Source organism: Dendrobates tinctorius, unplaced genomic scaffold (genome assembly GCF_039654945.1).
Source record: "Dendrobates tinctorius isolate UK_male_01 unplaced genomic scaffold, ASM3965494v1 ptg000254l, whole genome shotgun sequence".
Taxonomy (NCBI): Eukaryota; Metazoa; Chordata; class Amphibia; order Anura; family Dendrobatidae; genus Dendrobates; species Dendrobates tinctorius.
This window is the reverse complement of record NW_027361921.1, coordinates 10,803,139-10,829,836: the sequence shown is the minus strand read 5'-3', so window position 1 is coordinate 10,829,836 and position 26,698 is coordinate 10,803,139. Positions and strand designations below refer to the sequence as shown.

At 50.6% G+C, this 26,698-nt stretch overlaps 1 protein-coding gene across 2 annotated transcripts in view; it reads right to left on the bottom strand.

Annotated features, from left to right (window-relative positions):
• FSCN1 (fascin actin-bundling protein 1) overlaps positions 1-18,127 on the bottom strand; it is a 51,451-nt gene extending 33,324 nt beyond the window's left edge. The window contains exon 1 of one of the 2 annotated variants that reach the window (XM_073558154.1): positions 17,089-18,127. In XM_073558154.1, the coding sequence (XP_073414255.1) occupies positions 17,089-17,890 (802 nt within the window). In that variant the 5' untranslated portion in view covers positions 17,891-18,127. The remainder of the gene's footprint in view (positions 1-17,088) is intronic. The other variant, XM_073558155.1, reaches the window with a different exon arrangement.
• Between the last annotated feature and the right edge of the window lie 8,571 nt (positions 18,128-26,698).

The window sequence follows — 26,698 nt, the reverse complement described above, 5'->3', positions numbered from 1 at the left end:
GGAAATACAATTACCGGTAGGTCTAATTACTGTTTTCCAGTTCACCAGTCCTGACAGCGCCATGGAGAATACCAAAGTATGATGATCTAGGTAGGGTGGGACCACTGCATGATGAACCTTTCTACCAAAGGCCAGAAAGTCGGAAAGGTATTTAGACTAGACAAAGTTGCGGCTTTACAAATCCAAACCACCCTTTCTGAGCCCATTAAGTAGCTATGGCCCTATTTGAATGGGCCCCAAGAGTCTCCGGGGGAGATTTTCCGTGAGCCTCATAGGCTAGACCAATTGAGGATCTGATCAACCTAGGTATTGTGGATTTGGCTGCTCTTTTACCCCTATTTGAACCCCCATATTACACAAACCAGTTTGTGTCCTGTCACCAGTCCCTAGTTGCCTCTAGGAATTGAAGAACCATCTCTCTAACATCTAGGCAGAGAAAGGATTGCTCCTTCGTGTTTCTCCGATGCTGGCAGGAGGATAGAACAACTGTTCAGAGTTGATACTACATTGGGGAGAAACGCTGGGTTGAGCCTCAAGATCAGTTGGTCCTCAAACACCTGTAAATACGGTTCTTGAGTAGAAAGGACTTGTAATAATTCTCCAATTCTTTTGACCGATGTGACTGATACCAGGAAAGCAGTTTTAAATGAGAGTCTACTAACATCCATATCATTTGCTGGTTCATATGGGTGTTTAAAAAGTGCGTTTAGCACTAGATTTAGGTCCCAAGGTGGAAGAGACTTCCTTATAGAAGGCTTCAGCCTCTGTATAGCTCTAGAGAATCTAGCTATCCAGGGGTGGGTAGATAAGGGAGAGTCAAAAAATACGCTAAAAAAGTCAGCTCACCCCTTAGATGTCTAGGAACCAGAGCACAGAGAGTCTGTGGTGCAGCAGGATTAGTAATCGAAAGAGGAGATAGTCCAGCTCTTTGTTCCTTTAAAATCCATCATTTCTTAAAGCCATACTTAAAAATCCAGCATCATATCATGCAGCGCAATTGTCACTAGCTACCCCAGGGATCCGTAAAAAGCTGCGTCCAAACTTAGTGGCTTAATCATTGCTTAGGGGGTTTAGGGAGAAAATTCTTCTGACCTTCGCATTCTCTCTGGCTGCGAACAGATCCACTCGTGGCACCCACGAGCGTTGACACAGCCCACTGAACACACCTCCCAGTTCAGCACCCACTCTGTAGGTAATAATTTCTGCCTGCTCAGGAAGTCTGCCACCTGGTTCCTGGATCCTTCCAAATGTAATGTAGAGACGGATAGAACACAGTCCTTACTTCCCATTTGAAGATCTTTTTGGCCAGATGTTGCATTGTAGGATGTTTTGGTCCCCCTTGATGACGTAGGAATGCCACCGCCATCATGTTGTTGGACAGGATTTTTACATGTTTGCCTCTGACCATAGACTGGACCTGAAGTAGTACCTTCCATATTGCATACAGTTCCCTGAAATTTGAAGACCTAGATCCCTTCTCGGGACTCCATTATTCCTGGAAATATCTCCCTTTCACATGGCCATCCCAACGTAGCGTCGGTGGTGACCACTACGCACGGGGAGAGAATCCAGGGAACTCCAACCCGGAGGTTTTCCGGAGTAGCCCACCAATGTAAAGATTCCCTCACCGGGAGGGATAGAGGCATCACATTTTCCAGCGACAGTTCCCAGGCAGATAGCACCGCGCCCTGGATCTCTGGAGAGTGGAACTAACTCCACCATACACAGGGGATACAAATGTCATTAGTCCCAGGATTCTCATTGCTTCTCTGATGGAGCAGTGGCTTTCTGTAAATTGGTGTAGTCTTTCCACCATGGCATGCTGCTTCTCTTCTGGCAAGAAAGATGTTCTTAATCCAGAGTCTAGCAGGACCCCTAGAAATTTCTTCCTGGGTTCTTTCAAGCTGGAAGAATCTTCAAACGGGATTGAAGTTCTCTTCGCCACTTTGGCAACCGGAACATCGATCTTGGGGATGTCTTCCCAGGCTTTGAAGTCCTCTGGCTCAAAAGTTTAAAGTCTCTCGGAGTAACCAGTCTTTTTTCCTGCATCCTCCCATTCCTTCATGATCATGGCTGTTGACCGGAAATACTCTACTTCTCTGAGATCGTAACCCCCCAAAGATCTCGTCCTATACAGAGAGGGGTTTTGGGGTTATCTCCACCTGCATGGTATGTCATACCGTACGGAGGAGCTCATCCGTGTCCTCGGAGGAAAAGATATCTCTTCCCTCCCTCTGGTGGGCCAGTAAATACTTCCCCTTCTTCCTGGTCAGACTCATTCATCATCTCATCTTCAGAGGACACATCTATCTCCTTTTGTCTTACAGGACCCTTTCTGGGATTCAGATTGTGAGAATATACAAACCCAGAAATTGAGGCCTGAGCTTCCTTTCAGATTATGGACCACATGTCCGACAGCAAAGAAGTCTGTTCCTCTCTGATGATTTTTGAAGTGCAGGGTTCACATAGACACTTCTGCCAGGTATCTGGTAGTTTGACGTTACAGATAGCAAATCTAAATGGTGCTGTCAGGATCGGTAAATTGGAAAGACGGATATAAATAAACATGTTACCACTGAAAAAATCATCTTGCCCCTCAAAAAGCCGCCATACAGCTCCATCAGTGAAAAAATAAAAGTTACAGCTCTCAGAATAAAGCAATGTCTAGAAAATAGTTTTTATTGTGTAAAAGCTCCAAAACATAAAAAGACGAGATACGTAGGGTATCGCTGAAATCGAACTGACCCAAAGAATAAAACTGCCTTATCAATTTTACCACATACGGAACGGCATAAACCCCCCCCCCCCCAAAAAAAAAAAAAAAAAAAAAATCCTGAATTGCTGGTTTTTGTTCATTCTGCCTCCCAAAATTCAGAATCCAAAGTGATCAAAAAATGTCATGTCCCTGAAAATGATACCGATAAAGACGTCAACTCACCCCGCAAAAAACACGCCCTCATGACTATGGGCCGAAATATAGAAAATTATAACTCTCAAAATCTGGTGGTGCAAAAACTATTTTTTCCAACAAAAAGCGTCTTTTAGCATGTGACAGCAGTCAAAGAAAAAACAACTATATAAATCTTGTATTGTCGTAATGTCATCGACCTGAAAAATAAAGTTGACTAATCACTTACACCACGAGGAATGGTAAAAAAAAATAATAAAAATAAAAAATAAAATAAAACCAATTCTTCACCTGCTGTTGATTTCTTCATTCTGCATCTTAAAAGATCGCAGTAAGGAACGGCGCACATTTATCCTGCGGTCTGTGCTGAGCGCTTGCATCAGAGTTTCCGTGTAAATCTATGAAATACGGGATTCAGGCAGAACCTCTGGGGGAAGTTTCCCCTGAGGCAGATGGAGGCACTGTGGATGCAGTCTCACCTGTGATCAGTCTTTAGGATTGCATAAAAGTGCTGTTGACCAGTTTGGTGCACTTCTGAAAAGAAGGAAACCGCTGAACAGAGGCCAGCAGGACTCCAGAGTAACTCTGGTGCCTCATAGTGAATGGATCCCTAGAGGGTTGCATCCGATTCGCATCACTCAGATTTTGATGGAAACCCCAAAGCAAGTGGTCAGCGTAGAGCGCCAGATAACTGTGATACAAAACATTATGTTAAAAGTTCCCAATAAAAGCTTCAACTCAATCAACAACAAAAAAAAAATTAAGTCCCCGCTCAGATCTGTCATCTGTTAACAGAAATATAGATGGCTTCCACATAACTGGTAGCACAAAGGCTCTGGAAAAGCGAAATGGCTCCTCACCCACCAAAAGAAACTTAGCAAACTCTGCGCTCTCAAATCCAAATGCCCCCTCCGTTCTGAGCCCCAAAGTGTACCTAAACCACATACTGCATCCACGTTTGGCATCTCTAAAGCGATGAGAGCCCGCCTAACTTACGGGTGCATGCTTCCAGAAGCATGGGCTAGGCATAACGTTGCAGTGACTGCAATGTACTGGTCACTACAATGGCAGTTTGCAATTTTCATTCAGCAACATTCATTGCTGCTTGTTTCTGGAAACTACCCATGGAGTTAAAATTGTCCCTACACCTGTAGATAAATTCCTCAAGGGGTACAGTTTCCATAATAGGGTCACATGAGGGGGGATTTTGCTCTTCTAGCAATTAGGGGCTCTGTATATGGAGTCTGTAAACTGATCTATGAAAATCTGTGCTCCAGGAGGCAAACAAGTCTCTCCGTATGGCTTAGTACGGTACAGCCACATATGGGGTATTGCCACGTTCAGTAGAAATTATGGGAAAAATTATGGTGCCAAATTTACCCACTTGTGTAAACATGTAAATTCTGGGGCAAAAAAAAAAAGATTTTTTTCTTCACTGCCCAATGGTATAAAATTCTGTGACACACCCGTGGTGCCAATATGATCACTGGACCCCTAGATGAATTCATTGAGAAGTGTAGTTTGTAAAATGGAGTCACTTATGGGAGGGTTCTGCTGTTCTAGCACCTCATGGGCTCTCCCAGTGGGTCATGGCAGTAAAATCTGGCTCTCCTTGCCTTCTGAGCTTTGCACTGTGCCTGAAAAATATTTCCCGATAACATGTGGGGCTACCTCAACCTGACGATGGATAAGATGTGGGACTCCTCAGTGGGTAAGTCTACGATTCCCCCTACGCAATTATCCTCCTGGAAAAACAAATCTCTTCAAATTGCAGGCAGTGGATGTGTGGCATGTCTTACATCCTAAAGATAGAGATTACACCCACTACTCATCAGTCCACAACACATAGTAGAATCTACTACTTTTTGGTTAATCATTTGCTAAGGCCGGCTTCACACTAGCGCTCGGCAGAGCTGCGTAGTTCCTCCATGAAGCTCCGCCCACTGCCGCACCTCCTCCGTTCAGCTCCGCCTACGTCTGCATGCGGCCTGCGCATCCTATTTTTAAAAATGGGTGCACAGGCCATGCAGATGTATGTGGATGCGTCCACATGCGTCGTTGACACTGCAGCGACCGCAACAAAATGCAACATGTTGCGTTCGACGCAGGTCGCCGCTGCGTCAAAACAACGCATGTACCCAATATTAAAGATAGGTACCCAGGCCGCATGCAGAGGTAGGCGGATCTGAATGGAGGAGGTGCAGCAGTGGGTGGAGCTTAACAGAGGAAATATGCAGCCCTCAGCAGCTCTGACAGCCACAAATGTGAAGCCGGCATTAGCTGGGGTCCCTCCGCTTCTGTAGGCACCATGAACTGGTCAGACCATGCTCCCATCTTTACTTTCTAGCCACCCACCTCTGTACCACACCCATGGCATTGGTGTTTAAACCCAAACCTTCTTGAAGGCATTAAAGCAAAAAAATGCAGTAGAACAAGCCATCTGAGTTTTTGCATCATCACAGAACGGATGATCCAATGGGAAGCTCTAAAATGCATAATTATTGGTGTCATAATCAAGGCACTGTAGACATAAGAAAGGAAAAACCCATGAGACAGAAAATCTTTTGAAGTAAATACATTCTCTTGAACAATCTCAAAAAATCCATCTGCTGATATCTTGATTAACTTGAACAAGCAAAAAGGTGACCTGAAGAGACTTCTAGACTAAAGGGCCCGTTACACATAGCGATATCGCTAGCAATATCGCTGTAACGTCACTGGTTTTGTGACGTAGCAGCGATATTGCTAGCGATATCGCTACATGTGATACTTACCTCCGACCGGCTCCCCTGCTGGTTATCGCTGCTCGTGCGAGAAGGTCCTGGACCATTTCTCGTCGGGCGCTTCCTGTGGCGCCGACGAGCGACGCGTGGACGCGGGCGGGAGGAGGTCAGGATTGCCGCGTCTGACAGGTAAGTAGCGACCCCCGACCGCTGCTATGTCGCTGGTGAGATCTGCCTGTGTGGCAGCTCACTAGCGACCACTTAGCGATGCACCAGCGATCCATATCGTTGTCGGGATCGCTGGTGCATCGCTAAGTGTAACGGTACCCTAAGGCTATGTGCACACGTTGCAGATTGTAAACACTTACACAACGCAACCCATTGAATTCCGCAACCGCGGAAAAATACGCAGCATGCTCATTCTTTGTGCGGAATCGCTGCAATTCCGCACACATAGAAATGCCTTGATACGCTTACTTTCCGCATGTGGCTATGCCCACCATGCGCAAAGTAAACGGATCATGTGCGGATGGTACCCAGGGTCTGGAGGAGAGGAGATTGTCCTCCAGGCCCTGAGTACCATATCCCTGTTAAAAAAAAATAAAAAAAAAAAAATCGTGATATTTTCACCTTCCGGCGGCCCCCACAGCCTTCCGGATCCTTGCGATGCTCCTCCCGGCAACTCCCGTTCCCAGCGATGCCTTGCGACAATGACCTGTGATGACGTAGCAGTCTCGCGAGATGCTACGTCATCTGGGGTCAATGTCGCAAGGCATCGCTGGGAACGAGAGTTGCCAGGAGCATCGAGAGGATTGGGAAGGCTGTGGCGGCCGCCGGAAGGTGAGAAGATCACGATTTTTTTTTTTTTAATTATTTTTAACATTATATCTATTTACTATTGATGCCGCATAGGCAGCATCAATAGTGAAAAGTTGGTCACACTTGTCAAACACTATGTTTGACAAGTGTGACCAACCTGTCAGTTTTCCAAGCGATGCTACAGAGCGCTTGGAAAACGCTAGCATTCTACAAGCTAATTACGCTTGCAAAACGCTTGTGTTTAGCGGGAATACGCATGCCAATTCCAAATGCGTATTTCCCGAGGCAGGGAGTTGCCGCAGAAATTTCAGCGGCAATTCCGAACATGTGCACATAGCCTTAAGCTACGCAAAACATAGTGAAAGGTTACAGCAGTTTTCATGAATTTGAAGACAAACGTGGTGGTCCTCTAGCTAGAAGCATCCATCCTAAAGCCCAAACGACATTTATCCAAACAATACAGGATGCTACAGGATCCATAATCCATTAATCCAAACAAATTGCTGAGGCATTTAAAGGATATGATAGCTCCCTGTACAATATTGAGGGCCAATATGTAGATATGTCACCAACCCAACTCCATTTGAAAATTGATCAATACATTAAAGACACTGCGCTGCCCTCAATACAGGATGACTCAAAGACATCCCTAGAGCAATCATTTGAAGAAGAGGAGGTACTTCAGGTCATTAAAAGCTCCCCATGTAATAAATGCCCAGGTCCAGATGGTTACTCTTTCAAGTTTTATAAAAAATATTTTACACACAATTAACACGATTCTTAACCAAAGTATTTAATTCAGTTTCGACTTCAAACCCTTTTCCAAGACAAACTATGGAAGCCCATATGTCGGAGATATCGAAACCTGGGAAAGGCCAAACATTATGCTCAAGTTACAGGCCAATATCCTTAATTAACATTGATAAACTTTTCTCTAAAATCATAGCGACCAGATTAGCCCCCCTGATGCCTCATTTCGTGCACAATGATCAAGTAGGATTTGTGCCCCAGAGGAAAGCAAGAGATAACACGATTAAAAATGATGCTGCTATGTCCTAAACGAAATTGAAACAGATCCCAGCATATGCATTCTATCGGTTGATGATGAAAAAGCATTTGACAGGGTTAGCTGGCCATTTCTACATAGTGCTCCTAAACAAATCAGTTTAGATCCCAACAAAATAACAGTTTTATATGAAGACCCCTCTGCCAAGGTCCGCTGCAATGGCACCTAGACAGAATCTTTTGGAGTGTCGAATGGAACAAGATGTTTTTCCTGAGGGCCACCCTACAATATTCAAGGAATCCCAGTCGGGCACGAGTCTCAAATTGGCTCTATACGCAGATGACCTCCTATTGGACATCACTGCCCTCTATTCTGAAAGAACTTGAGACAGTCAACTGAGCAATTTTAAGGTAAATCTTTCCAAGTCATTTTGAACATCAATATCCTACAGGAGGAGGCACAATTGTTGAAGGGATCCTTTCCTTTCTATGAAATAACTTGGGGTCCAATTGTCCTCAGATTTGTCCCAGCTCTTAATGAGCCATTGCTCAGTCATGTCAAGGCTGAGCTTATTGCTTATAATAAAATACAATTATTTTGGTTTGGTAGAATTAACGTATTAAAGGGAATCTGTCTCCCATTTTTAGTGATATCATGTAAAGATATCACCCAATTGTGTGTCCCATAAGGATTCTATTAGGACTTTTGATTCCCTCCGACCCCACACCTTTGATGCATAAAAACCTTTTTTATCTTGGTGGAGAGGTATGGAAATCGCCGCGGTCCGGTCCGATGCGTGGGGCTAATTCGCCTCCCCCCCCCTCCTCGGCTTGCTGAACGTAATCTTCATCTGTGAATATCACAGATGCTGTTGTTTTCCACACTTACGCAATGAAAAGGCCTCTGGCGCTTGTGCATTGAAAAGGCCTGGCGCTTGTGCAGTATGCTTTGCCCAACTGTGGGCGAAGCATATAATTGGTATTGCGCATGCGCCAGTATTTTTCAGCGCGGTCTATGCCCTGGAAGTGTGTCCTGCATATGAAGACTTCTGGGGCATAGACCGCGCTGAAAAATACCGGCGCATGCGCTGTACCGGTTATATGCTTCGCCCACAGTTGGGCAAAGCATACTGCGCAAGCGCCAGAGGCCTTTTCAATGCGCAAACGCGGAAATCGACGGCATCTGTGATATTCACAGATGAAGGTTACGTTCAGCAAGCCGAGGGGGGGTAGAGAAGGTGACTAAGCCCCGCCCATCAGGCCGGACCACGGTGATTTCCATACATCTCCACCAAGATAAAGGTATTTATGCACCAAAAGGTGCGGGGTCGGGGGAAATCAAAAGTCCTAATAGAATCCTTATGGGACGCACAATTGGGTGTTATCTTTACATGATGTCACTAAAAATGGGAGACAGATTCCCTTTAAAGATGGACATTTTTCAGAAACTGCTTGATGCATTTCAAGCAGTTCAAATTGCACTCCCCTGTTCCTTTTTTTAAGCAACTACAGTCTGTAACAATTTCATTTGGAGATCAAAAAGATCAAGACTGGCAATTAAATTTTTTGCTAGATCTACGTTTCAAGGGGGGGTGGCCTCCTGAATCTTCAACTATCTTGCTGTGGCTGTGCTGGGGCGGATGCTGGCCTGGTTTTATGGTACGAATCAATAGAGTTGGGTCACACGAGTCATTCCTATCATATCTAGATTTAACTTCTCTATCCTGGATTTCTAAGCACTTTTGTTCTTCAAAGGGACCAGTCCCCCATTATCAGTTGATCTTCTCAAAGTTGGGACCAATTGGCAAAAAAATTTAAAATTTCTAAGATCTCAGAACCTATGAGCGTCTCCGCAAGATAAATAGACATGCTGCGGTTTAGAAAGACGCACCACATGTCCGGTTACGCAGGGAAGCCGGAGGCATCCCTGCACACATAGTGCATAGTGGCGATGGGATTTTATAAAATCCTCTCCACTATGCCGTAACATCTGGCAGCTGCGGATTGGGCTGTACGCAGCATCCAATCCGCTGCATTTACTGACCGTGGAAACAAAACCTTATCCGAATGGTCTGCCATTTACCCTTTTAAGCAAGTATATACTTATGTAACAAGCGCCACGTGATCCACAACCTCTATACCTCCCGCAACCTTTTCTTCCTGGCCCTCACCGAGACCTGGCTGACATCCCCTGACACTGCCTCCCTGAGTTATGGCGGCCAGGGCTGTGGAGTCGGAGTCAGTGCTCATTTTGGTGGAGTCGGTATAAAATGGACTGACTCAGACTCCTAAAATAAATAATAAATTGGGTACAGTAATTCAATGCAGAATGTGCTGAACATTTTTTCATAGGAATTTGGGAAAGTTATGAAATGTCCTATAAATGGCTGTTCTATTCCTGATCTAAGGCTACATTCACACACAGCGTTTTTCAGCTGCAAAAGCAGATCAGCTTTTTAAAAAACCACATAACCTGAAAGGTTTTTGAGCTCATAGATAATGTTTTCAAAAGCAGAATAGAAATCTGCTCCATTTATCCATATCTGTCTATCCATATCTTATCTGTACCAAAAAGAATGAAAGCCGGGTAGCACACAGACTAACACTCCGTTTTTTTTTTTTAGCACCAGTCAGGTACACCTCATACCTGCCCAAAAGGACGCCCAGGACAGGCATTTCTCGTCTTCAGTAACACATCAACATCAATTGATAGTTGGAATAAATAGCCTGCAATTCACCACATCTTAAGGTGCAGGCTTTATTTTCAAGTGTAGGGGTTTGCAGTATGAGGTTCTGCCACCACCCCAGGTTTGATCCTGGCTACGCCCATGGTGTGAATGTAGCCTGAGGACCTAGGCTTTGTCTTAGCTGAGATAAGTCAAAGAGTTTTCTTTATTTTCATGACTATGAAAATTGTAGATTCACTCTGAAGTCATCAAAACTATGAATTAACACATGTGGAATTATATAATTAACAAAAAAGTGTGAATCAACTGAAAATATGTCTTGTATTCTAGGTTCTTCAAAGTAGCCACCTTTTGCTTTGATTACTGCTTTGCACACTCTTGGCATTCTCTTGATGAGCTTCAAGAGGTAGTCACCGGAAATGGTTTTCACTTCACAGGTGTGCCCTGTCAGGTTTAATAAGTGGGATTTCCTGCCTTATAAATGGGGTTGGGACCATCAGTTGTGTTGTGCAGAAGTCTGGTGGATACACAGCTGATAGTCCAAATGAATAGACTGTTAGAATTTGTATTATGGCAAGAAAAAAGCAGCTAAGTGAAGAAAAACGTGTGGCCATCATTACTTTAAGAAATAAAGGTCAGTCAGTCCAAAAAATTGGGAAAGCTTTGAAAGTGTCAACAAGTGGAGTGGCAAAAACCATCAAGCACTACAAAGAAACTGGCTCACATGAGGACCGCCCCAGGAAAGGAAGACCAAGAGTCACCTCTGCTGCAGAGGATAAGTTCATCCGAGTCACCAGCCTCAGAAATCGCAGGTTAATCGCAGCTCAGATTAGATACCAGGTCAACGCCACACAGTGTTCTAGCAGCAGACACATCTCTACAAGGAGACTTTGTGCAGCAGGCCTTCATGGTAAAACAGCTGCTAGGAAACCACTGCCAAGGACAGGCAACAAGCAGAAGAGACTTGTTTGGGCTAACGAACACAAGGAATGGACATTAGATCAGTGGAAATCTGTGCTTTGGTCTGAGGAGTCCAAATTTAAGATCTTTGGTTCTTTGTGCGACGCAGAAAAGGTGAACGGATGGACTCTACATGCCTGGTTCCCACCGTGAAGCATGGAGGAGGAGGTGTGATGGTGCTTTACTGGTGACACTGTTGGGGATTTATTCAAAATTGAAGGCATACTGAAACAGCATGGCTACCACAGCATCTTGCAGCGGCATGCTATTCCATCAGGTTTGCGTTTAGTTGGACCATCATTTATTTTTCAACAGGACAATGACCCCAAACACACCTCCAGGCTGTGTAAGGGCTATTTGACCAATAAGGAGAGTGATGGGGTGCTACGCCAGATGACCTGGCCTCCACAGTCACCAGACCTGAACCCAATTGAGATGGTTTGGGGTGAGCTGGACCGCAGAGTGAAGGCAAAAGGCCCAACAAGTGCTAAGCATCTCTGGGAACTCCTTCAAGACTTGGAAGACCGTTTCCAGTGACTACCTCTTGAAGCTCATCAAGCGAATGCCAAGAGTGTGCAAAGCAGTAATTAAAGCAAAAGGTGGCTACTTTGAAGAACCTAGAATATAAGACATTTTCAGTTTTTTCACACTTTTTTGTTAATTATATAATTCCACATGTGTTAATTCATAGATTTGATGCATTGAGTGAATCTACAATTTTCATAGTCATGAAAATAAATAAAACTCTTTGAACGAGAAGGTGTGTCCAAACTTTTGGGCTGTATGTATATATGTAATCGATATTACATAGTGTATTACATATTTATAATTTATTAACAGTTTGTGTTCTAAAGTTGTATTCCAAAATATATTTTGCTCTGTCTAAATATCTTAATTATTGTATCATGAAAATGATTAAGATGTCTGATGTTCACATTGTACTACAATAAATTTTTCACTTAAATATAAGCAATATGTGGGAGTCGGAGTCATGGAGTCGGTGTAAGGGAAATTGAGGAGTCGGAGTCGCAGGTTTGGCTTACCGACTCCACAGCCCTGAGGCGGCCTCCACTTTACCCACACTCCTCGCCCTGGCAACAGACATGATGGAGGAGTGGGTTTCCTCCTTTCTAAAAACTGCTCCTTCAACCCTATCCAACAACCCCCACCCTTCCTTCTTTCGAAGTTCACTCTGTCCGTATCTACTCTCCCTCTAATCTCCAAATGGCTGTCATATACCGACCACCGGGCTCAGCAACTACTTTCATCGACCAATTTTCCACCTGGCTCCTCCACTTTCTCTCTGCTGACATCCCCATCATCATCATGGGGGACTTCAACATCCCCATTGACACCCACCAGCCTCCAAACTCCTGTCACTTACCTCATCCTTTGGACTTACTCATTGGTCCTCCACAGCCACCCACACAGATGGACATACATTAGATCTCATCTTCACCCGCCTCTGTTCCCCATCTAATCTCACAACCTCTCCCTTCCCCCTATCTGACCACCATCTACTCACCTTCTCATCCTTGTCCTTCTCACCTGCCCCCCATGTCCAGCCAATAGCACATCCTCGCAGAAACCTCGCACACCTAGACACTCACAGACTCTCAGACTCTCTTCTACCTCTGTCCTCCATATCTTCACTCTACAACACGGACAGTGCCACCGCTTTCTACAACACCACCCTCACATCAGCCATAGACTCAGTCGCCCCTCTCATGCATGACAAAGTTCCACAAACCAATAGGCAACCCTGGCACAACAACCTCACCAAAAAACTTCGACAAGCATCCAGGGTCGCAGAGCGGCGTTGGAAGAAAACACGCCTGCCAGACGACTTCACTGCTTTCAAACAAGCTACACTTGCCTTTAAATCACCCCTCACCTCTGCTAAACAGACCTTTTTCACAAACCTTGTATCTTCACTATCCCACAACCCAAAACAACTGTCCAGCACATTCAACTCTCTCCTCCGCCCACCACTGCCACCTCCAACTCCCCTTATCTCTGCTGAGGACTTTGCCACCTACTTCAAAAACAAGATCAACCAAACAAGAAAAACCTTTACAGTTCCACCACCCCAACCGCTCCACATACCAGACCTCTGCCCTTCCCTAATAACCTCTCTCTCCAACATCACTGAAGGAGAGCTTATTCATCTCCTTTCCAAATCACGCCTCACCACCTGTGCACTTGACCCCATCCCTTCCCACCTGCTCCCCAACCTCATTAACATGATCATTCCTGCCCTAACTCATCTCTTCACCCTATCCCTAACTTCTGGTACCTTCCCCTCTGCCTTCAAACATGCCACCATAACACCCATCCTCAAAAAATCTAACCTTGACCCAACTGCTCTGCCCAGATATGGCCCCATATCACTGCTCCCGTTTGCTTCCAAACTCATTGAACAGCATGTCCATGCTCAACTTTCCTCCCACCTCTCATAACTCCCTCCTTGACATCCTGCAATCTGGCTTCCGCCCCCACCACTCCACTGAAACTGCCCTGACCAAAATTACTAATGACTCACAGCCAAAGCTAACAGACAGTTCTCCATCCTCCTTCTTGACCTTTCCTCTGCCTTTGACACAGTTGACAACTGCCTACTGCAACAGATTCTTTCTTCCCTTGGCATAAAAGACCTCGCCCTGTCCTGGATTTCCTCATACCTTTCTGACCGCACATTCAGCGTTTCCCACTCCCACACTACCTCCTCATCCCGCCCCCTCTCTGTTGGAGTCCCCCAAGGCTCTGTCCTGGGGCACCTACTTTTTCCATCTATACTCTTGGCCTAGGACAACTCAAAGTCCCATGGCTTCCAGTACCACCTGTATGCAGATGACACTCAGATCTACCTCTCTGCTGTCCAGAATCCCGGAGTGTCTATCAGCCATATCCTCCTTTTTCACCTCTCACTTCCTAAAACTCAACGTAGACAAAACTAAACTCATTATCTTTCCTCCATCTCACATATCTTCCCTACCCGATCTATCTAGTAAGGTAAATGGAATCATGCTCTCTCCCACACCTGAAATCCGCTGCCTTGGAGTAACTCTCGACTCTGCCCTGTCCTTCAAACCGCACGTCCAATCTCTTGCCACCTCCAACTCAAAAATATTTCCAGAATCCGTCCCTTCCTCAGTCCTCAATCTACTAAAACTCTTGTACATGCCCTCATCATCTCCCGCCTTGACTACTGCAACACTCTTCTCTGTGGCCTCCCTGCACCACTCCAGTCTGTCCTCAATTCTGCTGCCCGACTAATCCACCTCTCTCCTCGCTACTCCCCTGTCTCTCCCCTCTGCAAATCCCTCCATTGGCTCCCAATTCCCCAACGAAACCAGTTCAAACTACTAACACTGACCTACAAAGCCATCCACAACCTTTCCCCTCCCTATATCTCTAAACTAATCTCCCAATATCTTCCTTCACGTACTCTTCGATCCTCCCAAGACCTCCTACTCTCCTCAACACTTATTCGTTCCTCACACAACCGCCTCCAAGATTTCTCCCGAATATCCCCTATCCTCTGGAATGCCATGCCTCAACACGTCCGATTATCCACCACCCTCGGATCCTTCAAACAGAACCTGAAAACCCATCTTTTCAGGAAAGGTTACAGACTGCAATAACCATTCTGCCGCCTCACCACCGCCTGAGCTGCCGCCTCATCACCACCAGAGCTGCTGCACCCCCGACCTTCTGTCTCTTCCCCACTATCCCGTAGAATGTAAGTCGGCAAGGACAGGGTCCTCTCCCCTCTGTACCAGTCTGTCATTGTAAATTTGACTGTTAACGATATCTATAACTTTGTATGTACTCCCCCTTCTCATGTACAGCACCATGGAATTAATGGCGCTATATAAATAATAATAATAATAAAGTACAACTTTCCATCTAGTTTTATATTGTGCAGACTGCAGTATATATACACGATTGCTTTGATTTAGTGTGCCTTCTCACTTACGTAATAGTGGCACAAAGTGATCTGTGGCACAACCGAAGTGGATGTCTAAACCCAACCAAACAAATCAATGTGCTATCAATAAGCCAGGAAGCACTTCATGGAGGAGAATGAGAAGAAAAAAAAATAAAAAAATTTTCTACAGTTAATGACCAGGAACAGATGGCGGTGACTCAGCAGGATGTTGGGATCAATGACTTCCACCAAAAGATGTACTGTCTCATCTCATGGGTGTGCAAACTAAGTGAAACAATGCATAGCGTCTTCTACTGGCTAAAAGGGTACAAAGATATACCGTATATCTTTTCTGTCGCTCCTGAAAAGTCAAAGCCAAACAAAATCAAAGTAGCCCATGGCTATGAATACAGGCCATGCTGCCTCCTGAACAATACACACAAACCAGCACGCCACATGGGCGCACAGACACACACACAAACATGCCACATGGGCACGCACACCACATAGGCACGCACACACATACACACTGTTGTTTCTCTGCACCATTCACAGAAAATCCCCATTATCAGGCAGCGCCCTCATTAGCTGTGACCAGATCAGCAGCTGGGAGGGGGCAGGGCGAAGTCTAGATTTGGTCAAACCTTTTCATGGGCTTAGGGTGGGGAGAAACCCTTATGCAACAGCAGACAAAGACCTCATTCTCAAAGAATGATAAAAGGCCGGGCAGAGGGTCCACAGCTCTGCTGCTACATATAGCCAAGTACTACCAGTATCCCGCCACACAGCTCTGCCCTGCTAGAGACCAGCCTCCGGGCACCATATACGATACCCAGGGCAGACGGCTCTGCCCTGCTAGATACCAGCCTCCGGGCACCATATGCGATACCCAGGGCAGACGGCTCTGCCCTGCTAGATACCAGCCTCCGGGCACCAAATGCGATACCCAGGGCAGACGGCTCTGCCCTGCTAGATACCAGCCTCCGGGCACCAAATGCAATACCCAGGGCAGACGGCTCTGCCCTGCTAGATACCAGCCTCCGGGCACCAAATGCGATACCCAGGGCAGACGGCTCTGCCCTGCTAGATACCAGCCTCCGGGCCCCATATACGATACCCAGGGTACACTGCTCTGCCCTGCTAGATACCAGCCTCTGGGCCCCATATGCGATACCCAGGGTACACTGCTCTGCCCTGCAAGATACCAGCCTCCGGGCCCCATATACGATACCCAGGGTACACGGCTCTGCCCTGCTAGATACCAGCCTCCGGGCCCCATATACGATACCCAGGGCACACGGCTCTGCCCGGCTAGATACCAGCCTCCGGGCCCCATATACGATACCCAGGGCACACGGCTCTGCCCGGCTAGATACCAGCCTCCGGGCCCCATATACGATACCCAGGGCACACGGCTCTGCCCGGCTAGATACCAGCCTCCGGGCCCCATATACGATACCCAGGGCACACGGCTCTGCCCGGCTAGATACCAGCCTCCGGGCCCCATATACGATACCCAGGGCACACGGCTCTGCCCGGCTAGATACCAGTCTCCGGGCCCCATATACGATACCCAGGGCAGACGGCTCTGCCCTGCAAGATACCAGCCTCCGGGCCCCATATACGATACCCAGGGCACACGGCTCTGCCCTGCTAGATACCAGCCTCCGGGCACCATATACGATACCCAGGGCACACGGCTCTGCCCGGCTAGATACCAGCCTCCGGGCCCCATATACGATACCCAGGGCACACGGCTCTGCCCGGCTAGATACCAGCCTCCGGGCCCCATATACGATACCCAGGGCACACGGCTCTGCCCGGCTAGATACCAGTCTCCGGGCCCCATATACGATACCCAGGGCAGACGGCTCTGCCCTGCAAGATACCAGCCTCCGGGCCCCATATACGATACCCAGGGCACACGGCTCTGCCCTGCTAGATACCAGCCTCCGGGCACCATATACGATACCCAGGGTACACGGCTCTGCCCGGCTAGATCCCGCACACAGCATCTCTGGCACACGCCACCCTCCCGGGCTTCTCATCACTCACCTTGGCGGGTGGAGACGTTGCGCCCGTTGCCGGCGGTGAGCACGACTTGTGGGCAGCTCCTCTCCAGTACGAACAGCTCATCCCTGCCGACCTTACAGTTCTTCCCCGCTTTCAGCGTGCCGCTCGGTCCGGAGGGGCAGAGGTAGCGGCCATCACTGGCCCTGAAAGCGACTTTGCCCGCCGAGATGTCCAGCGAGTATTTGGCGTCCGGCCCCGGCTCGCTGATCAGGCTCCCGTCCATGGCCAGCAGCCGGTGGTCCGGGGTCTGCAGGCTGTACCGGTTCTCCTGGAAGAGCAGAGTGATGAGGGAGTCCAGACCCCACGGCACGTCCCGCTCCACCGACAGCTCCTCGCCGCTGGCCCCCAGGCGGGCGTACCGTTTGCGGGTGACACTGTATATGGTGACCTGGGGATGCATGGCGAGGTGAACTGCCCACTTCTCCGCGGGGGACACGGACGGGGAAAAGCAGCTGATTCGGTCTTCAGAGCCCCCCAGGTACCGGCCGTGCGCCTCGGACTGCAGCACCCAGCGGCCATCTCCCTGCGCGCTCACCAGGAACCGGCACTCGCTGTCTGGGAGCTCCGTCTCGCCGGTTACGCGCCCATCCTTGTCCGCCGAGAGGTACCGGCCTAGGTGGCTCCGCAGCAGCACCGCCTCCTCGCCCACGGGCTCCAGCAGCCACACTTGCTTCTTCTTCAGGCTGGACGCCGACGCGTTGATCTTGAAGCCGAACATCTCGGCGGTCAGGTATTTATTGTTACAGTTGATGAGCCCGAGCTGCAGAGGTCCGGAGCCGCTCATGATGCCGGGAATGAACCGTTATTCAGGGCGGAGGAATCGAGCTGCCGACGGGATGACACGCAGCCTCTCTATTACCTCAGAGCAGAGGCGGACTCCTCCTAAAATCTGAGGAGGGAAAAGGGCTGGGTAGCAGCGGGAGAGGGCACAGGGAGGAGACTGCAACACAATGGCCTCTGCAGATGTGGGGACGGCGCTCACTCCTCTCCAGGACACAAGGACCGGCGGGTGCTGCCCCCCAATGTTCTGTATCCTGTGAGGGCGGCCCAGACCATAAAGCCGGGAACCACATGCGCCCCCCAATGTTCTGTATCCTGTGAGGGCGGCCCAGACCATAAAGCCGGGAACCACATGCGCCCCCCAATGTTCTGTATCCTGTGAGGGCGGCCCAGACCATAAAGCCGGGAACCACATATACCCCCCAATGTTCTGTATCCTGTGAGGGCGGCCCAGACCATAAAGCCGGGAACCACATATACCCCCCAATGTTCTGTATCCTGTGAGGGCGGCCCAGACCATAAAGCCGGGAACCACATGCGCCCCCCAATGTTCTGTATCCTGTGAGGGCGGCCCAGACCATAAAGCCGGGAACCACATATACCCCCCAATGTTCTGTGTCCTGTGAGGGCAGCCCAGACCATAAAGCCGGGAACCACATGTGCCCCCCAATGTTCTGTATCCTGTGAGGGCGGCCCAGACCATAAAGCCGGGAACCACATATACCCCCCAATGTTCTGTATCCTGTGAGGGCGGCCCAGACCATAAAGCCGGGAACCACATATACCCCCCAATGTTCTGTATCCTGTGAGGGCGGCCCAGACCATAAAGCCGGGAACCACATATACCCCCCAATGTTCTGTATCCTGTGAGGGCGGCCCAGACCATAAAGCCGGGAACCACATATACCCCCCAATGTTCTGTATCCTGTGAGGGCGGCCCAGACCATAAAGCCGGGAACCACATATACCCCCCAATGTTCTGTATCCTGTGAGGGCGGCCCAGACCATAAAGCCGGGAACCACATGCGCCCCCCAATGTTCTGTATCCTGTGAGGGCGGCCCAGACCATAAAGCCGGGAACCACATATACCCCCCAATGTTCTGTGTCCTGTGAGGGCAGCCCAGACCATAAAGCCGGGAACCACATATACCCCCCAATGTTCTGTGTCCTGTGAGGGCAGCCCAGACCATAAAGCCGGGAACCACATGTGCCCCCCAATGTTCTGTATCCTGTGAGGGCGGCCCAGACCATAAAGCCGGGAACCACATATACCCCCCAATGTTCTGTATCCTGTGAGGGCGGCCCAGACCATAAAGCCGGGAACCACATATACCCCCCCAATGTTCTGTATCCTGTGAGGGCGGCCCAGACCATAAAGCCGGGAACCACATATACCCCCCAATGTTCTGTATCCTGTGAGGGCGGCCCAGACCATAAAGCCGGGAACCACATATACCCCCCAATGTTCTGTATCCTGTGAGGGCGGCCCAGACCATAAAGCCGGGAACCACATGCGCCCCCCAATGTTCTGTATCCTGTGAGGGCGGCCCAGACCATAAAGCCGGGAACCACATGCGCCCCCCAATGTTCTGTATCCTGTGAGGGCGGCCCAGACCATAAAGCCGGGAACCACATATACCCCCCAATGTTCTGTATCCTGTGAGGGCGGCCCAGACCATAAAGCCGGGAACCACATATACCCCCCAATGTTCAGTATCCTGTGAGGGCGGCCCAGACCATAAAGCCGGGAACCACATATACCCCCCAATGTTCTGTATCCTGTGAGGGCAGCCCAGACCATAAAGCCGGGAACCACATGCGCCCCCCAATGTTCTGTATCCTGTGAGGGCGGCCCAGACCATAAAGCCGGGAACCACATGCGCCCCCCAATGTTCTGTATCCTGTGAGGGCGGCCCAGACCATAAAGCCGGGAACCACATATACCCCCCAATGTTCAGTATCCTGTGAGGGCGGCCCAGACCATAAAGCCAGGAACCACATATACCCCCCAATGTTCTGTATCCTGTGAGGGCGGCCCAGACCATAAAGCCGGGAACCACATGCGCCCCCCAATGTTCTGTATCCTGTGAGGGCGGCCCAGACCATAAAGCCGGGAACCACATATACCCCCCAATGTTCTGTATCCTGTGAGGGCGGCCCAGACCATAAAGCCGGGAACCACATATACCCCCCAATGTTCTGTATCCTGTGAGGGCGGCCCAGACCATAAAGCCGGGAACCACATATACCCCCCAATGTTCTGTATCCTGTGAGGGCGGCCCAGACCATAAAGCCGGGAACCACATATACCCCCCAATGTTCTGTATCCTGTGAGGGCGGCCCAGACCATAAAGCCGGGAACCACATATACCCCCCAATGTTTTGTATCCTGTGAGGGCGGCCCAGACCATAAAGCCGGGAACCACATGCGCCCCCCAATGTTCTGTATCCTGTGAGGGCGGCCCAGACCATAAAGCCGGGAACCACATATACCCCCCAATGTTCTGTATCCTGTGAGGGGGGCCCAGACCATAAAGCCGGGAACCACATATACCCCCCAATGTTCTGTATCCTGTGAGGGCAGCCCAGACCATAAAGCCGGGAACCACATGCGCCCCCCAATGTTCTGTATCCTGTGAGGGCGGCCCAGACCATAAAGCCGGGAACCACATGCGCCCCCCAATGTTCTGTATCCTGTGAGGGCGGCCCAGACCATAAAGCCGGGAACCACATATACCCCCCAATGTTCAGTATCCTGTGAGGGCGGCCCAGACCATAAAGCCAGGAACCACATATACCCCCCAATGTTCTGTATCCTGTGAGGGCGGCCCAGACCATAAAGCCGGGAACCACATGCGCCCCCCAATGTTCTGTATCCTGTGAGGGCGGCCCAGACCATAAAGCCGGGAACCACATATACCCCCCAATGTTCTGTATCCTGTGAGGGCGGCCCAGACCATAAAGCCGGGAACCACATATACCCCCCAATGTTCTGTATCCTGTGAGGGCGGCCCAGACCATAAAGCCGGGAACCACATATACCCCCCAATGTTCTGTATCCTGTGAGGGCGGCCCAGACCATAAAGCCGGGAACCACATATACCCCCCAATGTTCTGTATCCTGTGAGGGCAGCCCAGACCATAAAGCCGGGAACCACATATACCCCCCAATGTTCTGTATCCTGTGAGGGCGGCCCAGACCATAAAGCCGGGAACCACATGCGCCCCCCAATGTTCTGTATCCTGTGAGGGCGGCCCAGACCATAAAGCCGGGAACCACATATACCCCCCAATGTTCTGTATCCTGTGAGGGCGGCCCAGACCATAAAGCCGGGAACCACATATACCCCCCAATGTTCAGTATCCTGTGAGGGCGGCCCAGACCATAAAGCCGGGAACCACATATACCCCCCAATGTTCTGTATCCTGTGAGGGCAGCCCAGACCATAAAGCCGGGAACCACATGCGCCCCCCAATGTTCTGTATCCTGTGAGGGCGGCCCAGACCATAAAGCCGGGAACCACATGCGCCCCCCAATGTTCTGTATCCTGTGAGGGCGGCCCAGACCATAAAGCCGGGAACCACATATACCCCCCAATGTTCAGTATCCTGTGAGGGCGGCCCAGACCATAAAGCCAGGAACCACATGCGCCCCCCAATGTTCTGTATCCTGTGAGGGCGGCCCAGACCATAAAGCCGGGAACCACATATACCCCCCAATGTTCTGTATCCTGTGAGGGCAGCCCAGACCATAAAGCCGGGAACCACATATACCCCCCAATGTTCTGTATCCTGTGAGGGCGGCCCAGACCATAAAGCCGGGAACCACATGCGCCCCCCAATGTTCTGTATCCTGTGAGGGCGGCCCAGACCATAAAGCCGGGAACCACATATACCCCCCAATGTTCTGTATCCTGTGAGGGCGGCCCAGACCATAAAGCCGGGAACCACATATACCCCCCAATGTTCAGTATCCTGTGAGGGCGGCCCAGACCATAAAGCCGGGAACCACATATACCCCCCAATGTTCTGTATCCTGTGAGGGCAGCCCAGACCATAAAGCCGGGAACCACATGCGCCCCCCAATGTTCTGTATCCTGTGAGGGCGGCCCAGACCATAAAGCCGGGAACCACATATACCCCCCAATGTTCTGTATCCTGTGAGGGCAGCCCAGACCATAAAGCCGGGAACCACATGTGCCCCCCAATGTTCTGTATCCTGTGAGGGCGGCCCAGACCATAAAGCCGGGAACCACATATACCCCCCAATGTTCTGTATCCTGTGAGGGCAGCCCAGACCATAAAGCCGGGAACCACATGTGCCCCCCAATGTTCTGTATCCTGTGAGGGCGGCCCAGACCATAAAGCCGGGAACCACATATACCCCCCAATGTTCTGTATCCTGTGAGGGCGGCCCAGACCATAAAGCCGGGAACCACATATACCCCCCAATGTTCAGTATCCTGTGAGGGCGGCCCAGACCATAAAGCCAGGAACCACATGCGCCCCCCAATGTTCTGTATCCTGTGAGGGCGGCCCAGACCATAAAGCCGGGAACCACATATACCCCCCAATGTTCTGTATCCTGTGAGGGCAGCCCAGACCATAAAGCCGGGAACCACATATACCCCCCAATGTTCTGTATCCTGTGAGGGCGGCCCAGACCATAAAGCCGGGAACCACATGCGCCCCCCAATGTTCTGTATCCTGTGAGGGCGGCCCAGACCATAAAGCCGGGAACCACATATACCCCCCAATGTTCTGTATCCTGTGAGGGCGGCCCAGACCATAAAGCCGGGAACCACATATACCCCCCAATGTTCAGTATCCTGTGAGGGCGGCCCAGACCATAAAGCCGGGAACCACATATACCCCCCAATGTTCTGTATCCTGTGAGGGCAGCCCAGACCATAAAGCCGGGAACCACATGCGCCCCCCAATGTTCTGTATCCTGTGAGGGCGGCCCAGACCATAAAGCCGGGAACCACATATACCCCCCAATGTTCTGTATCCTGTGAGGGCAGCCCAGACCATAAAGCCGGGAACCACATGTGCCCCCCAATGTTCTGTATCCTGTGAGGGCGGCCCAGACCATAAAGCCGGGAACCACATGTACCCCCCAATGTTCTGTATCCTGTGAGGGCGGCCCAGACCATAAAGCCGGGAACCACATGTACCCCCCAATGTTCTGTATCCTGTGAGGGCGGCCCAGACCATAAAGCCGGGAACCACATGCGCCCCCCAATGTTCTGTATCCTGTGAGGGCGGCCCAGACCATAAAGCCGGGAACCACATGTACCCCCCAATGTTCTGTATCCTGTGAGGGCGGCCCAGACCATAAAGCCGGGAACCACATATACCCCCCAATGTTCAGTATCCTGTGAGGGCGGCCCAGACCATAAAGCCGGGAACCACATGCGCCCCCCAATGTTCAGTATCCTGTGAGGGCGGCCCAGACCATAAAGCCGGGAACCACATGTACCCCCCAATGTTCTGTATCCTGTGAGGGCGGCCCAGACCATAAAGCCGGGAACCACATGTACCCCCCAATGTTCTGTATCCTGTGAGGGCGGCCCAGACCATAAAGCCGGGAACCACATATACCCCCCAATGTTCTGTATCCTGTGAGGGCGGCCCAGACCATAAAGCCGGGAACCACATATACCCCCCAATGTTCAGTATCCTGTGAGGGCGGCCCAGACCATAAAGCCAGGAACCACATGCGCCCCCCAATGTTCTGTATCCTGTGAGGGCGGCCCAGACCATAAAGCCGGGAACCACATATACCCCCCAATGTTCTGTGTCCTGTGAGGGCAGCCCAGACCATAAAGCCGGGAACCACATATACCCCCCAATGTTCTGTATCCTGTGAGGGCGGCCCAGACCATAAAGCCGGGAACCACATGCACCCCCCAATGTTCTGTATCCTGTGAGAGCAGCCCAGACCATAAAGCCGGGAACCACATGCGCCCCCCAATGTTCTGTATCCTGTGAGGGCGGCCCAGACCATAAAGCCGGGAACCACATATACCCCCCAATGTTCTGTATCCTGTGAGGGCGGCCCAGACCATAAAGCCGGGAACCACATATACCCCCCAATGTTCTGTATCCTGTGAGGGCAGCCCAGACCATAAAGCCGGGAACCACATGCGCCCCCCAATGTTCTGTATCCTGTGAGGGCGGCCCAGACCATAAAGCCGGGAACCACATATACCCCCCAATGTTCTGTATCCTGTGAGGGCAGCCCAGACCATAAAGCCGGGAACCACATGTGCCCCCCAATGTTCTGTATCCTGTGAGGGCGGCCCAGACCATAAAGCCGGGAACCACATGTGCCCCCCAATGTTCTGTATCCTGTGAGGGCGGCCCAGATCATAAAGCCGGGAACCACATATACCCCCCAATGTTCTGTATCCTGTGAGGGCTGCCCAGACCATAAAGCCGGGAACCACATGTGCCCCCCAATGTTCTGTATCCTGTGAGGGCGGCCCAGACCATAAAGCCGGGAACCACATGTACCCCCCAATGTTCTGTATCCTGTGAGGGCGGCCCAGACCATAAAGCCGGGAACCACATGTACCCCCCAATGTTCTGTATCCTGTGAGGGCGGCCCAGACCATAAAGCCGGGAACCACATGTGCCCCCCAATGTTCTGTATCCTGTGAGGGCGGCCCAGACCATAAAGCCGGGAACCACATGTGCCCCCCAATGTTCTGTATCCTGTGAGGGCGGCCCAGACCATAAAGCCGGGAACCACATGTACCCCCCAATGTTCTGTATCCTGTGAGGGCGGCCCAGACCATAAAGCCGGGAACCACATGCGCCCCCCAATGTTCTGTATCCTGTGAGGGCGGCCCAGACCATAAAGCCGGGAACCACATATACCCCCCAATGTTCTGTATCCTGTGAGGGCGGCCCAGACCATAAAGCCGGGAACCACATGCGCCCCCCAATGTTCTGTATCCTGTGAGGGCGGCCCAGACCATAAAGCCGGGAACCACATGTACCCCCCAATGTTCTGTATCCTGTGAGGGCGGCCCAGACCATAAAGCCGGGAACCACATATACCCCCCAATGTTCTGTATCCTGTGAGGGCGGCCCAGACCATAAAGCCGGGAACCACATGTACCCCCCAATGTTCAGTATCCTGTGAGGGCGGCCCAGACCATAAAGCCGGGAACCACATATACCCCCCAATGTTCAGTATCCTGTGAGGGCGGCCCAGACCATAAAGCCAGGAACCACATGCGCCCCCCAATGTTCTGTATCCTGTGAGGGCGGCCCAGACCATAAAGCCGGGAACCACATATACCCCCCAATGTTCTGTATCCTGTGAGGGCAGCCCAGACCATAAAGCCGGGAACCACATATACCCCCCAATGTTCTGTATCCTGTGAGGGCGGCCCAGACCATAAAGCCGGGAACCACATGCACCCCCCAATGTTCTGTATCCTGTGAGGGCAGCCCAGACCATAAAGCCGGGAACCACATGCGCCCCCCAATGTTCTGTATCCTGTGAGGGCGGCCCAGACCATAAAGCCGGGAACCACATATACCCCCCAATGTTCTGTATCCTGTGAGGGCGGCCCAGACCATAAAGCCGGGAACCACATATACCCAATGTTCAGTATCCTGTGAGGGCGGCCCAGACCATAAAGCCGGGAACCACATATACCCCCCAATGTTCTGTATCCTGTGAGGGCAGCCCAGACCATAAAGCCGGGAACCACATATACCCCCCAATGTTCTGTATCCTGTGAGGGCGGCCCAGACCATAAAGCCGGGAACCACATGCACCCCCCAATGTTCTGTATCCTGTGAGGGCAGCCCAGACCATAAAGCCGGGAACCACATGCGCCCCCCAATGTTCTGTATCCTGTGAGGGTGGCCCAGACCATAAAGCCGGGAACCACATATACCCCCCAATGTTCTGTATCCTGTGAGGGCGGCCCAGACCATAAAGCCGGGAACCACATATACCCCCCAATGTTCTGTATCCTGTGAGGGCGGCCCAGACCATAAAGCCGGGAACCACATATACCCCCCAATGTTCTGTATCCTGTGAGGGCGGCCCAGACCATAAAGCCGGGAACCACATGTACCCCCCAATGTTCTGTATCCTGTGAGGGCGGCCCAGACCATAAAGCCGGGAACCACATATACCCCCCAATGTTCAGTATCCTGTGAGGGCGGCCCAGACCATAAAGCCGGGAACCACATATACCCCCCAATGTTCTGTATCCTGTGAGGGCGGCCCAGACCATAAAGCCGGGAACCACATGCACCCCCCAATGTTCTGTATCCTGTGAGGGCGGCCCAGACCATAAAGCCGGGAACCACATGCACCCCCCAATGTTCTGTATCCTGTGAGGGCAGCCCAGACCATAAAGCCGGGAACCACATGCGCCCCCCAATGTTCTGTATCCTGTGAGGGCGGCCCAGACCATAAAGCCGGGAACCACATATACCCCCCAATGTTCTGTATCCTGTGAGGGCGGCCCAGACCATAAAGCCGGGAACCACATATACCCCCCAATGTTCTGTATCCTGTGAGGGCGGCCCAGACCATAAAGCCGGGAACCACATATACCCCCCAATGTTCTGTATCCTGTGAGGGCGGCCCAGACCATAAAGCCAGGAACCACATATACCCCCCAATGTTCTGTATCCTGTGAGGGCGGCCCAGACCATAAAGCCAGGAACCATATATACCCCCAATGTTCTGTATCCTGTGAGGGCGGCCCAGACCATAAAGCCGGGAACCACATGTACCCCCCAATGTTCTGTATCCTGTGAGGGCGGCCCAGACCA